This window comes from Drosophila yakuba, chromosome 2L (assembly GCF_016746365.2).
Source record: "Drosophila yakuba strain Tai18E2 chromosome 2L, Prin_Dyak_Tai18E2_2.1, whole genome shotgun sequence".
Lineage (NCBI taxonomy): Eukaryota > Metazoa > Arthropoda > Insecta > Diptera > Drosophilidae > Drosophila > Drosophila yakuba.
This window is the reverse complement of record NC_052527.2, coordinates 24,782,038-24,796,785: the sequence shown is the minus strand read 5'-3', so window position 1 is coordinate 24,796,785 and position 14,748 is coordinate 24,782,038. Positions and strand designations below refer to the sequence as shown.

Below are 14,748 nucleotides of genomic sequence, written 5' to 3'. Positions count from 1 at the left end.
AACCCTTCGAAAAACGGGTGAAATGTGAAAAGAAGCATTCTTATTTTACTCTCTCCTCCTAGTTCCGCAAACATCGGTAACAATGCGTCTCTCTCGATTTCATGCGTCTGCGTGATGGTCCTAATAGCTATCGGGTCTTTTAGTTTTCTTATGTACGGTGGTTGCGCTAACTCGGGCCGAATAAATGAAAATGTGGATCCTGTATCGATAAGAAATTTTATATATTTTTGTGGTGTAATTTTAATCAACAAATAAGGCAGTGTCGAGTAACCCTTTCTCGTCCCTAAGTATCCTGTTGGTTGTTTGAGGCTGCTTGTGGAAAATTTGGGCCCTCCTCTTGAATGTTGTGGAGTTGCCCCCCGACCGAAGATCTGTTGTAGTTCCTATCAGAAGTGTTGGTTGAATGGTATGACCGTCTTGATTGCCCAGAACTGTTTGAATTTCTGGACATCCTTGATTGTCCACTGCCTTCTGCGTTGGCTGGTGACTCAATCGCTAACTGCCCCCTGCCGTTGTTATTGTAATAACCATTATTGTACCTATTATTGTTATAACCGTTGTTATACCTGTTCCACTGCCTATCTCGGTTTGTATAGCTTTGGTTCCATCTAGAATTCCCGTTTTGATGGTTGCGATATGGCCCTTGGTACCCTGAAGACTCTCCCTGGTTGAAGTTGTCTACCTTGAATGGGTTGCCCATCATCGGGTATGGAAGCCCGAATCCCGGCCATCCATTAAAGTTTGGCATGCCGAAAGGCATTGGAAACGAAGGCTGGTTATTACCCCACTGATAGTGTGGCCAGGCGGTTGATTCTCTGTGACTTCCTTGTCGTTGAGGTTCCTCTCTCTCCTGTCCCTGACTCGGAGTTTCTTTAGTGCTTTTGTCTACCGACTCCGTTGACCCTTGTGGTTTTGGTTCCGGTTCGGTTTCTTCTAGAGCTCCTAAATTCTTTTCCCTGCAAGCTATCTCGTAGGCTTTTGCTATGTTCGGGACTCCCATGTTCCTAATAGTTACCCCAATCGACCCTTTCAAGGCGGAGACGAAGGCGTTTAATGCCATTTCTTCGTACTATTTGCTCTTTTCTCCCTTCAACAGTATGTTGTTTTCGCTTGACTTGGCTAAGCTCATCAATGCCTTCTTCAAGGTCATAACCTTGGTGTATAGCGGCTCTAATTCTAACTTCTCCTTTATGTGCGTTAACTCCATTATCAGGTCCTGTTCTGATCTCTTGTCCTTGAAATGGGTTTTCAGAATCCTTTTAATTTGGTCCCAATTCAGTTCCGACTCATCTAGATCTAAGACTCTATCTGCCGCTCCTACTATCTTACTCCTAATTTCTCGGAGTGCTATGACTCCTATATTAGATCTCTCCTATCCTTTAATTAGACCCAGTATTTGCTCAACTGCTGCTATAAATCCATCTAGCTTCCCTCCTTCACCGTCATACTTGGGAATGATCTCTACCAGATCTACTATCTTGATGGCTTTTAATACGCTTGTCGTCGCCATACCTGTTTCTTGGACTGACATTCCTATCTCACGTGTATATTCTGTGTAATAATGTCGTTTCTTATCACTGTTAGAGAGATGTGTTTAATTCTAAACGGTAGGTTGTTGTACTTAATTCGATCTTATAAGTTAGTAAGCAGTGTTAAGATGCCGTACTCTGTGTAGCTCGTTAAGTGTGGTTGAGTGTGAGTTAATCCTCGAGTTTCCGTGTGTGGAATGGAGTCTGGAATTAATCATTATGAGTAACTTTGACATTCAAAATTTAGCAAAATGAGGTTTCGTAATACTTGTCGCCTTTCGTTGTATGCATCTTATTATGTTTTCCTTTCTTTATTTCTTCTTTACGCTCAACACCTCGCATGCTGAAGCTAGCCCCTTAGCTGTGCGATACAGCTTTGGAACCAAATGCGGACAGTCATTGCTAGGTGTCCCCTCTGACTTGTAATATTGTGTTCGATCTACGCCAACCATCCCTACGCTAGGCGGCCGCCCTGAGCGTTACAGTGCGCCGTCTAATACATGTGGATGGCCACGACGTTAGTTAATTTTCTTTATTTCTTCTTTACGCTCAACACCTCGCATGCTGAAGCTAGCCCATTAGCTGTGCGATACAGCTTTGGAACCAAATGCGGACAGTCATTGCTCGGTGTCCCCTCTGACTTGTATTACTGTGTGCGATCTACGCCAACCATCCCTACGCTAGGCGGCCGCCCTGTGCGTTACAGTGCGCCGTCTAATACATGTGGATGGTCACGACGTTAGTTAATTATAATATTTTTCTCATTTTCCGGGCCCTCGGTGTTTTTCTTAATCCGCCCCTGTACTTGTTTTGAAGGTTCGATGTTGTGACTCTGTGCTAGAACGTTCGACCGAACCTCATGCCACGGCCACGGCAATAGTTGTCGACGGTTCGACGCGCCGACGAGGGCGAGCGAACGAACGTCGGCCGCTGCCATGCCGAACGACACGGTCGATCGCAGTTGGAGTTCGCAGTCTCGTTGGGGCTTGCCATCGAACTGCGTCCGATCGAACCTAATGGCGGCACACCCGGCTCGATCAACCTACCGACCGTCAGCAAACGGCGGTGGTTGTCGCCGGTTCGATGTGCCGAAGAAGGTCGAGCGAACGAACGTCAGCCGATGCCATGCCGAACGACACGGTCGGTCGCAGTTGGAGTTCGCGGTCTCGTTGGGAAACCGCCATCGAACCGCGTCCGATCGTTCGACGTGCCGACCCAACTTCTTTGTGCTCACTATTTTCTTTGCCACTGTCACTTTGATTTATTTTGAATTAAATCGTCCATTTCGACCTGCACCCAATTCTGACAATTATTTATCCGTTTCGTTTCTTTGCTAACCGTTAGCACCTAGTTTCATTTGACTTTATTTAAATTGTTCATTTCGACTTGCACCCAACTCTGGCAATTATTTATGTGTTTCGCTTCTTTGCTAATCGTTAGTTCCTATTTTCACTTTGGTTTTCTTTCTCATGCCATTGTTTTACAATTATTTGCGACGTCACTTCACTTCACTTCACTTCACTTCACTTCACTCTACTCACTTTGTTGCTTACATCAATAGTATGGTTAATGCTATCTTTAACATCCTTGGTTTGTATAATTCCTTAGTTCTCCTCGGTCTTCACGAGTCCCTCGATGACTCGTCCTTCGGCCTGAGGTGTACCGACTGCGCCAGTTATGAATGTATCCGCGGGGAATACAGGAGTTGTTGAATGGTTAATGCTATCTTTAACATCCTTGGTTTGTATAATTCCTTAGTTCTCCTCGGTCTTCACGAGTCCCTCGATGACTCGTCCTTCGGCCTGAGGTGTACCGACTGCGCCAGTTATGAATGTATCCGCGGGGAATACAGGAGTTGTTGAATTTATTGGAATGGTTGCCCACCAAAATTAATAGACCGTCTCGGCTGCTTTTCAAAATCAGAATGAATTATACTTCTTTATTTGGTTCTTTAGAATGCAATGTGTTAGCCCTGAACTGCTGACTGGCTGTAAAGTCGAATTGGAGCGGATGCGACCGGCGACTTTGTTGGTGTGGTGTTTGTTGGTCTGGTGTTTGTTGATTCAGCACTCCGGGTCATCCGATCCGACGACTCTGCATTCCAAGTGGGTCGTCCAACTTATTCTCCGGGTCTCTCGCTCTCCGGTTGTCGAGGCGGCTTTGGTGGGGGACCGCCGAGGGTAACTTCTGAGGCGGTAAATCGCGCGCATTGTGTTTGAATTCGAATTCGAATGCGAGTTGTGCGTTTTACTTTATTAGAGTTTCCATGTTTATATGTTTTAACTAAATATATTTACTTATTGTTTTTCCGTTCAAATATAATCTCTGTTCTAACTAAATATGTTCACTTCATGTTTTTTCCCTTATAATACTGTGTGCGCGTTTCGGCGCGTCACAAAGTGTGCGCCTAATAGAGCGCTTCAGCTACATACATTTGTGCTGACATAACAGTCCCACGCTTGAGCTACATGCATTAATGCTGACATAGCAGGTCGACCAGCTTATATACAATTGCGCGCATATAACATTCTATACCGTTTATGAGTGTGAGCAGCAATACATTTTATAATACATACTGCGGTCGGCGCTCTTCCGACTACGCTGCTCCTTGGCTTAGAACTAAGCACCTTTTTATACAGAGACATGAAAATCAGTATTAAAAATCGTCAGCTCGAAGCAAGACCGAAGCAAGATCTTGCCCGAGCCTAATAAACTAATTTAACCGAACAGTGCGACCGTGACAATCGGCCCTACAAGTGGAAAACAGTGAAAGGACAACGACTTCATGACATAACAAAAGCAGCAGCCACCTGTACAGCAGTAAAAACAGGAGCTCAACAAACTGAAGAACATGTTTTAAAAGCAGAAAACTAAAATAATAAGGGAGTCGAGTGATGTGTGTGAAAAACAAATAATTAGAATGAGCAAGAAAAGAGGCGGATTAAAAACGAAAATTAATAAAAGAATAGCTCACTTAAGGTGGATATTATATAACAATACCCCTCCGCCAACAGAAATTACAATCTGAGCTGGATTATTTTAACCAACTGATAAAAAAATCAAAGAGCAAAACACACACATCAGCTCACTCAGAAATAGAGAGGTCTTGTGCGGAAGGATTAACGAGTAGGTTGAAACGCGGATGTGTTTCGTTGAAATCTGCGTAGCGCTTGGGCTGTGTCAGGGCCCCGCGGGACGGTCAAGCAAAGTAGCCGCGAGAGCTCACCTGCGGACTCCAGTCGCTGGAGGTACCAGCTTTCCTTAATCCCTCCGAGGGTCAGTGCAGGCAGAGAGAGTGGTGGGAGTATCACATGGCTTTCCTCTTTTCTGACAAATGTGGCGGCCTCCGCTAAAGATGCCAGTCACTCTGCCAATACCAACATCGAGATCAACTGGTATCCAGTGTTGGTAAGCTCCCACGTATCCGGAGGGTCTGGCAGCCCCCTACCAGCTGAAGCTGGGCTTCCTCAACACACAGGTGGCGCTTTTGTCGCTGCGCCAACGCGCCGACATCTCAGTGACAAATCCGACGTCCTTCGTCTCGCATTCTGCCTCCTTTCCACTTAACAGTCTTGTAACTTATACCTTTTTCGTTTTTACATATACAAAGTTATTATTGTTATTGGAGTTATCACAAATTCTGTGTTGTTCATGTGAAGTGGAATCAATCTTCGTAAGGAAAAATTTTCCTTTTTGAATATAGGTAATATAATTAAAACAAGAGAGAACGCAATAGTCGAGTTCCCCGACTATCTGATACCCGTTACTCAGCTAGTGGAAGGGAGAAAGAGAGTCTTAAACACAGTTTTTGGCGGTTTGTAGGCGTTATAGTGGGCGTGGCAGAAAGCTTTTTGGCAAATCAGGTCGACCTGCTTCTATACAATTGCGCGCATATAACATTCTATACCGTTTATGAGTGTGAGCAGCAATACATTTTATAATACATACTGCGGTCGGCGCTCTTCCGACTACGCTGCTCCTTGGCTTAGAACTAAGCACCTTTTTATACAGAGACATGAAAATCAGTATTAAAAATCGTCAGCTCGAAGCAAGACCGAAGCAAGATCTTGCCCGAGCCTAATAAACTAATTTAACCGAACAGTGCGACCGTGACAATCGGCCCTACAAGTGGAAAACAGTGAAAGGACAACGACTTCATGACATAACAAAAGCAGCAGCCACCTGTACAGCAGTAAAAACAGGAGCTCAACAAACTGAAGAACATGTTTTAAAAGCAGAAAACTAAAATAATAAGGGAGTCGAGTGATGTGTGTGAAAAACAAATAATTAGAATGAGCAAGAAAAGAGGCGGATTAAAAACGAAAATTAATAAAAGAATAGCTCACTTAAGGTGGATATTATATAACAATACCCCTCCGCCAACAGAAATTACAATCTGAGCTGGATTATTTTAACCAACTGATAAAAAAATCAAAGAGCAAAACACACACATCAGCTCACTCAGAAATAAAGAGGTCTTGTGCGGAAGGATTAACGAGTAGGTTGAAACGCGGATGTGCTTCGTTGAAATCTGCGTAGCGCTTGGGCTGTGTCAGGGCCCCGTGGGACGGTCAAGCAAAGTAGCCGCGAGAGCTCACCTGCGGACTCCAGTCGCTGGAGGTACCAGCTTTCCTTAATCCCTCCGAGGGTCAGTGCAGGCAGAGAGAGTGGTGGGAGTATCACATGGCTTTCCTCTTTTCTGACAAATGTGGCGGCCTCCGCTAAAGATGCCAGTCACTCTGCCAATACCAACATCGAGATCAACTGGTATCCAGTGTTGGTAAACTCCCACGTATCCGGAGGGTCTGGCAGCCCCCTACCAGCTGAAGCTGGGCTTCCTCAACACACAGGTGGCGCTTTTGTCGCTGCGCCCACGCGCCGACATCTCAGTGACAAATCCGACGTCCTTCGTCTCGCATTCTGCCTCCTTTCCACTTAACAGTCTTGTAACTTATACCTTTTTCGTTTTTACATATACAAAGTTATTACTTATTGTTATTGGAGTTATCACAAATTCTGTGTTGTTCATGTGAAGTGGAATCAATCTTCGTAAGGAAAAATTTTCCTTTTTGAATATAGGTAATATAATTAAAACAAGAGAGAACGCTAAAGTCGAGTTCCCCGACTATCTGATACCCGTTACTCAGCTAGTGGAAGGGAGAAAGAGAGTCTTAAACACAGTTTTCGGCGGTTTGTAGGCGTTATATTGGGCGTGGCAGAAAGCTTTTTGGCAAATCGATAGAAATTTACAAGACCAATACAAAAAAAAAAAAAAATCAAACTATTTTTCAAAAGTGTGGGTGTAGCAGCTTTGTTGGCGTTAGAGTGGACGTGGCAAAAAGTTTTTTGGCAAATCGATAGAAGTTTACAAGTCTAATACAAAAATGACAAAATTATTATAATAATAATAATACAAAATATATATAATAATATATACTTTATATGGTCGGAAACCCTTCCTTCTGCCTGTTACATACTTTTCAACGAATCTAGTATACCCTTTTACTCGTAGAGTAAAGATCAAGAATATATATACTTTATATGGTCGGAAACCCTTCCTTCTGCCTGTTACATACTTTTCAACGAATCTAGTATACCCTTTTACTCTACGAGTAACGGGTATAAATAGTATGTCTGTATTATTAATGATAGCGTTTCTCTAAAAATTCGTATATAAGTTCGTGAGATAATAATTGTTTTCCTTGACTTTCTAATTCGTGTACACATCTGTCCGTTTCTTGCCTGTCAAATAGAAATCTGGAAATTATACCTAACTTAGCCAACAACAAGCTCTCGGCGACGTCATTCAAATTTAGACCTAACATGTCTATAGTTAGTGAAATTCTATTGATGTATTCTAACCTATAAATCTATGTATCCTCTTTATACCGTCTGCTATTTCATTATACTCTTGTAACTTTACGATATGGACAATAGTGTGGTGCGTTTGGATCAGTATTGCCGCTCCCATTTGTATTTGAGCCAAAAGTTTATTCCCTTTAAAGGGTATTATTTCGAACCTGCTCTCCTCGGCCACGGCACTTAACCACCTATAAATAATGTTAATCATTCGGTTTATTAATTCTTCGGAACTTCTTCTTGTAGATTTTTTGAGGCTTAGTCGTTGTTATTGTTAGGACGTTATCCTCCATCAACTTGTGTTTCGAAAACCTAGGAATGAGTTTATCTCTCTTGTTCTCTGTTCTAAATGATGTGTTTTCTTTTTGTATCGGATCCGGTTCTACCCGTGCACTATGGGAAATTTAACCCCTTTTTCTGGCCAAAACCCATTTTCTGAAAGTTGCAATATAACAATAATATTTAGTGTACGCATTCATAATTGACCAATCTTTAGTGCTGCATACTAGAAATGTTAATAGATGGCGCCACAACAAAGAAATCAGCAGTTAAAAATAGCTGTTGCGCGTACACAAAACAAAGTGCCGTGTTATCCTAATTATCCTAATTTTTAGATTCTCCATCCTCTCTTTTATTTTTGGGTACACTTCGGACTGAAATGCATTGATTTTCTGTGAATAGTAGTGTTCATTGTTGAATGACTAGTTTTTCAGGAATTCATGCGTTCTGCCCGAAAAGAGTTCTTGGGGCGTCTGCTTTGCTGCTGAATGAATGGTGTTATTGTATGTTATAAACGCTTCACTCAGTATCTCAGTAGCAGTCAATGTCCGCTTCTATGCGGAGAAGTTAGCTCAATGTGGGAACTCTCATACTTTCTGTATTTCATCGAGTTAGTGTTGTGCGACGTCACCCTATAGGGGTAGTTCATAATTTCTCGGCGTTAAAGAAGTGGAGAAACGTAGCCTAGTTTATTGCTCACTTTTATAAGTGCATTATACAGTTGTCTTTTATTGGGAGTCACCAGGCGTGATCCACAGTGCGTGTGTTTGGCATTGTAGTCTCCTGCAGCTATGACGTGATCCCCCAATGTGTTGTAGAAGTCCATGAATTGACCTTCAGAGATAGTAAAGCGAGGTGGGCAGTAGACAGCGGCAATACAAAGGTTGCCTTTTCCTGACTGCACTTTCATGGACGTGGCTTGCAAGTAATTTGTTGAAAACCTTTAGTGAAAGTGGTGTTTGATGCGTTCTCTGATTAAGATGCCGGTTCCGCCGTGGGCTTTTCCAACCGGATGATCTGTGCGGGAGAATGGAAGTTATATGGAAGTTATATCGCCCAGTGAGTTGCGTTTCAACCAGCAGCATGGCGTGAAATGCCGTAGTTTTCCTATTTATCCCAACTTAATCAGCATGTTCTGGTTTTGGACAAGGGTTTGCATAGTTGCATAAACGACATGAATTTCATCATACTTTATTGCATAGCGACCAGCATAGTTTCCAAATTGCTTTGCGGTTGCCTTGGGACCTGCTGAGCGTTTCTGTGAGTGTGGCAGGAGTGGATTTTCCATACCTGTTCGTAGTGCTTATGCGTAGGAGGTGCCCTTAGTGGTATTTAGCGGACCAAATGAAGATCTGGCTGCCTTGCCGGAAAATACGTCTGGGGTTCTTCTTGGGCTATGATACGCGTTTTGCGTATGTGTGCAATAAGTCTTTGTGTGTCCATACTCCTGGCAGTTTGTGCATTGTACAGGGCCGTTCCGTTTGTGTGGTTCTTCCACGGTGATCCTTCGATGCAGTATTAGCTGCAGCTTGTAGATCGGGTGCACTTCGTTTTTTCTTTAAGGCTTTGCTATCTGGTTCGAACTCGACCTAGAAGAGTAGTTGCGGCTTTTTATTTCTGTTAATAATGTTACTAACATGTTTCTTCTTTCTTTTTTCTTCTTTTTTGTTTCCTCCAGGTACTTAGACACAGCTCGGAAGTGTTCTCCGGACTTCGTTTCGAGCTTTGGCTTTGTTGATGTTCCCTTTAAATGGCTTGGTTGTTCTTCGCCTCTGCTAAGATAAAAAAACGGATATCATTCTGACTCCTAGTTTGTTCGTTGCTTTTGTTGGTACAATTGATCTTTGGTTTATTACCAACCGTGTTTAGTGGATTAAGCTTACGCCTAATCTGGATGTAGCGATCCATACCGCTCTGTATAACCGAGACCGCTTGTTGCTTATCGAAGCTAACGGTTTTTGTTGCAATTGTATTTTGTTGCCACCGAATTCGCTTTAATCTTAGTTGGTTTAGTAGTTGCTGCTGCTTTTGCTGTGACTGCAGTAATTGTAGCACAGCTTGCTGCTGAGGCTTCTTCCATCGAAGCCAGCGGTGGTGGGGTTTGACTTTGGTAGCTCCATGATGTAGGAGTTGGGGTGAGCAGAGTGGGTGAGCAAGAGCTCGCTCTCATGCTGTCGACGGTCAGTAGAGCCGGGTTGCTGTTAAATGACTTGCTTGCTTACGTCGTCGAAATCGCGTGTTGAGAAGTGGGAGAAACAGGCGTTTTTTGGATTTACAGAGCTTCTACGATAGCTCTTTGGATCGCTGCTCATTTTCCGAGTTTATTACGCTTGACACTTATTAATTTCAAACAAATATGCACTTGTCATAGTCATAACACTAACACTGCATTTTAAATTCAAATTTGAATTATATCGACTCGCACCAAACGGACAAACCACTCGGTTTGTTCAATCGGTTGGCAGCACTATCAGCAGGGCCACCCCCGCGTTTTCCTCGATCGGTTGGTAGCACTATCAGCTATTTAGTCAGCCGGGCCTCCCGCAACCGTTGTTTTTGATTTTTAATTAGCCGAAAAAAAAATGTGGAATTTACATTTTTCTGCCTGTGATCGTGCAGCATACACGGGATGCGGCTTCGGTACGACTTGGCTTTTTCGACTTTTTCTGACAGCGACGTCGCGATGGTTCGTTGTCAAATGATTGCGATAACTCTTATTGGGTTGCCATCCTGACTCGACTCCCACAACCACAGATTTAATTTTTAGTCTCTGTGACTAACAATAAAGGCTGAAAAAGGAGTCAAAAGAACTTACTTACCAAATGACCTTGGCATGAAATCTATGAGTTAAATTGACTGACCAATCCTTTCTTTGACTCGGGCCTTTATAGCGACAGATGCGAGTTTCGCGTTAAAATTATTCACTGCATTACTTAGTACGAAAGTCACCTAAGCCTTATTCACATGTTTGGCAATGTTGGAGCGAATTCTTTGCTATTCGTCAGTCCTTGACGTGAGTAAATCAAGTTTGCACAGCAGTTTGTAGTCGTTACCGTGGGATATCATGTGTTGACCGAAAACAACATGATAATGCGAAATACCAATGGATTGGTGAATCGAGTTACCTAGGGAACAGTTAATGCTACTGAGGTATACGTCTCATTCGTGTTGGTCGGAGCGAATGTAAGCTCTTAAGGCCGAATTAATAGAACGGTTAACTCTCTCAGCTCCGTTGGATTGTGGAGAATATGCAACAGTAAACATATGACGAATGTCATATTTCGAAAGAAAGTCAGAGAGATCCGGACTTTCAAATTTGGTTCCGTTGTCACTCGCAACTGTTTCGGGAATTCCAAAGCATGAGAATATTTTTTGCACTTGTGCATCCATTGGTGCACAACTTTTTCGGGAATACCAAATCACAAGAATATTTTTTGCACTTGTGCACCCATTGGTGGCCTTATCATTCCAACTTAAGGGTTTGCAATAACTCTGTAAGATGGAAAATGACTGTGGAGTTATTAGATATAAATCGCTGGTACCAACCAGTCATACCAGGAAACTGTTTTTGGATCTCAGAGACCGGAAATTCGCTCACACCTGCGATTTTGTTTGGATTTACTTGAAGCGTGCCTTCGCCTACCAAGTAACCAAGATGGTCTACTGTTTTCAGGCAGAACTGACTTATCTGGATATTAATTGTCAATCGAGCTTTACGCAATTGGGTGGCTACTATGGGCAAATGAAAAAGACGATCTTCGTCGAGGTAAACTACATGGGATGTTTATTGATAGGGTAGTTTAAGCGGCCGTTTTGGAACGATGAAAGCTGTCTTTGCACGGAATTCTCGATCAAAACCGATCTGCCAAAAGGCATCTTTGGAATCGATTTTGGAAATGCAATGTACAGGTGGAAGCCGACATAGCAGCCCATCCATTGTGAGGACCCCTTTTGAGCCCCTCACCACCCCTCGCCACTGCGACGCAACTAGCAGAGCCACGATCGGCCGATGCACATTGTGACCGGCAAGCCAAAGCCCAACGCCGCCACGTGGTTTTCCACCTCTGGTCAGCCGAAGGCGACAACGCTTGTGCGGGCAGAGCGGTTGGCGGCAGAGAGGGGTCCGATTGAGAGTTGGAATTGGGCCGCCGAGCTAAATGGACGGCCCCAAGGGACACTACAAGTTGTAAATACCAGGGGCCACGAGGGCAGGAGTGGCATGACGACCGCCCCGACTGGAAGATTACAGGAGGATTAGGACGAAGGACAACGGATGCTGGAAGCCACCATGGATAGCCTGTCCACCATCCCGGTGGAGTAAATTTGGGTGAGCCGGGGCTCGAGCCGACCCCCCTGGCGGGAAACGTGTGTGTGTGTGGGGAAATCTAACAGCGACTAGTTCTAGGTAGTTAATATATTAATAAAGAATTGTGAATATATGAGACCGAAAACCGGACAATTTCAATCCTTTTTCCCCAATCATCCTTCCCTTCCCTCTAGCCCCGTTCGGGGAACGGCCCCGCAAATCGCAGCCGTTATCACGGACGAGACTTTCCCCCCTTCGAGCCCGTTCGGGAGCGGCCTCGCGCATCGCAGCCGTTTTCCCCGGACGAGACTCCTCCCCCTCTAGCCACGGTTGGGAAAGCCCCGCGCACCGCAGCCGTTTTCCCGGACGAGATTTTCCCTTCTAGCCCCGTTCGGGGAAGGGCCCCGCGTATCGAAGTCGTTTCCTGGGTGGGATTTCATCTTCGCCCCAGCGGCGCCCCTCATCTCCTACATTCTTCCCGATCCTCCATATTAAAACCCTGGCCAGCAGGCCCCTTTAAGCCCGCCTGTCTCACAAACAATTATTTCTGTGGAGGATTCTGGGCTGGCTGAGTATATATCCTGGCCCGTGATTAGCATCCTTACACCATAATTGGTATAAGTCCTGTAGGTATGCGTCCTGTACAGTACTGCATTTAATTTTCTGGCATCAAGACAAATTCGGGCGATAATAAGATCCATCATAATCATGCGATCGATTTCTAAACACAAAAGTTTTTCTTTAGGTGGCAAAAGTGGATAAAACCGTTGTTTGCTTGGTTTCGTATTTGATGTGTCGATACTGTGCTCTATCAGATTAGTTATATCCAAAGCCCTCATTTTCGAACGATGGGAAAAAGTATATGACTTTCTGTAATTTAGATTTTTGTGAAGTAGACAATCGTAAGCGCGTAAAGTCTTCTTCAGGTTCACACTTGATCTCGTTGGTGGTGGAAGGTACTATTAAGAATTCAAAGTTATTGTCAATTGAGTTGTAAGTCAAGGGAATTTTAATAGTGTCTGCAACACTTTGAGTTAGGCCATCAGCAGTTCGTACAACCGATCTAAATTTATGAAATGGCTTAGCTGATATTATTTGTTGAGCTAGCTCACCACCTATAACGCTTTTGTTGGCGCCACTGTCCAGAAGAGCTAAATGCGATTGACCAAATATGTAAATGTTTGTGAATGGCCGAATATCGTTTTTATTGTGAACGATTGATGAAATGGTAAAACGCTTGAATGATCTTTTAAGAATCTAAAATTTGCGAATTCGCCGTGATGATCGTCGTTCACAATGATGAATAGAATTGGTATTAAATATTTGGAATTTACGACCTGCGTCCTACAGCAATCGCAAATGATATGGATTGAAGGTTTGGGATAATGATACGTCAGGTGGAGTAGAAGGCAAAATGGAATGAACATCATTTGCCACAGAGTCTGGTTCTGTTTGTGTTTTCAAGGATAACGGCGGACATCTGTTTTCTTTGCAGAACGAATGTCCTGTTGGGAGTTTTCCGAGGCCGAATTAAATTTTGCGCAGTTGGGCTTGTACACCACCGGTGTTCCACATCCATAACAGAAAATACGTTGTGTTTTAAGGCAATTCTGGTAACCGTGATTTGATTCATCACAGTTCCAGCACGTTCTCGACATCATGTTCTTCCTCATACTAATCTTCGGAATCATCTTCATGGAGGATTGCGTTCACAAAACGTACGGTGGATTGGTTTAGTCCGAGTGCAACGAAAGAATTCTTCGTGACGATGGCATTCCTTACGCAATGTTGCTTAGTTTGGTGTGTCAATATTCAGTAGTTCGTGCTTGATCTCTGGTTTGAGATTATGACGAACTTCCACAGTAATTTCACTGTCCTGCATTGGTTCATGAAGAGAATCAGCAATGGAAAGCATTGCATCCAAAAAGTCATCAAAATTTTCTGTGCTACCCTGTTTGCGGCGAGGCATGGCACTTTTGAAAATCGAAATTAGTTAATATGTCCTGCTGCGGCTCACTCTGTCTATTATTAGCAAATGTGGATCTATTCAATTGAGTGAAAGCCATAGTGATTTGTTCTGTCACTGATTTTAGAAAGGACTGCTTGAAAGGACTGCATTAAACTCTGGATTATTTGTTTAACACGGTCTCCTGTCATGACTCTGAAATCTTAACTATCCCTGCTACCAATTTCTTGTTAAGAATTTGGATCAGACTTCCCGTTCTGTTTTTTTGTATTCCGAGAAGCTGAACGAGTTACAATTTTGTTACCCTGAGGTTTAGTGGAAACAGCCAAATGAGATCCTGCCTCGGATTGAGAACAAGGCTGACTTCAGACGGGACATTTGTAATGGTTCTTAAGGCAATTGTCAAGGCGAAGCTCGTGAAAAGAATGTTCACAACGGGTTTCAAACAAATCCAAATTACATACTGGCCTGTTGCAGATGGTGCATGTCACCGACACTTCCGTCTGTAGGTCAGCTAAATTTTCATTACTACGCATCATCATTTTCGATGCTTAAAAATACAAGCGAGTATATAAAATCTAGCGAATCCTCACTTTATAACACGAAAGGTAAGCTATAAATTCAAACGATCAATTGTAGGCAAGAAACGCTAAAAGATAAACGGTAATATCCAACGATCAAAGGTAAGGGAAAAGAACTAAAAGGTAAGCGACAAAAAGGTAATGCGCGTCTTACCCTAAGTAGTAAAGCAGAAAGTTGTATAATTCAATAGGTACGGTACATTTACAGTATGTCAATACAGAGTTGTA

General features: G+C 43.4%; 1 protein-coding gene across 1 annotated transcript; it reads right to left on the bottom strand.

Moving 5' to 3' along the window:
* Positions 1 to 283: 283 nt before the first annotated feature.
* LOC122319471 (homeobox protein 5-like) lies at positions 284 to 1,060 on the bottom strand. The gene has a single exon (XM_043206796.1). It carries the CDS (start codon positions 1,058 to 1,060, stop codon positions 284 to 286), a length of 777 nt encoding a protein of 258 aa, XP_043062731.1.
* Between the last annotated feature and the right edge of the window lie 13,688 nt (positions 1,061 to 14,748).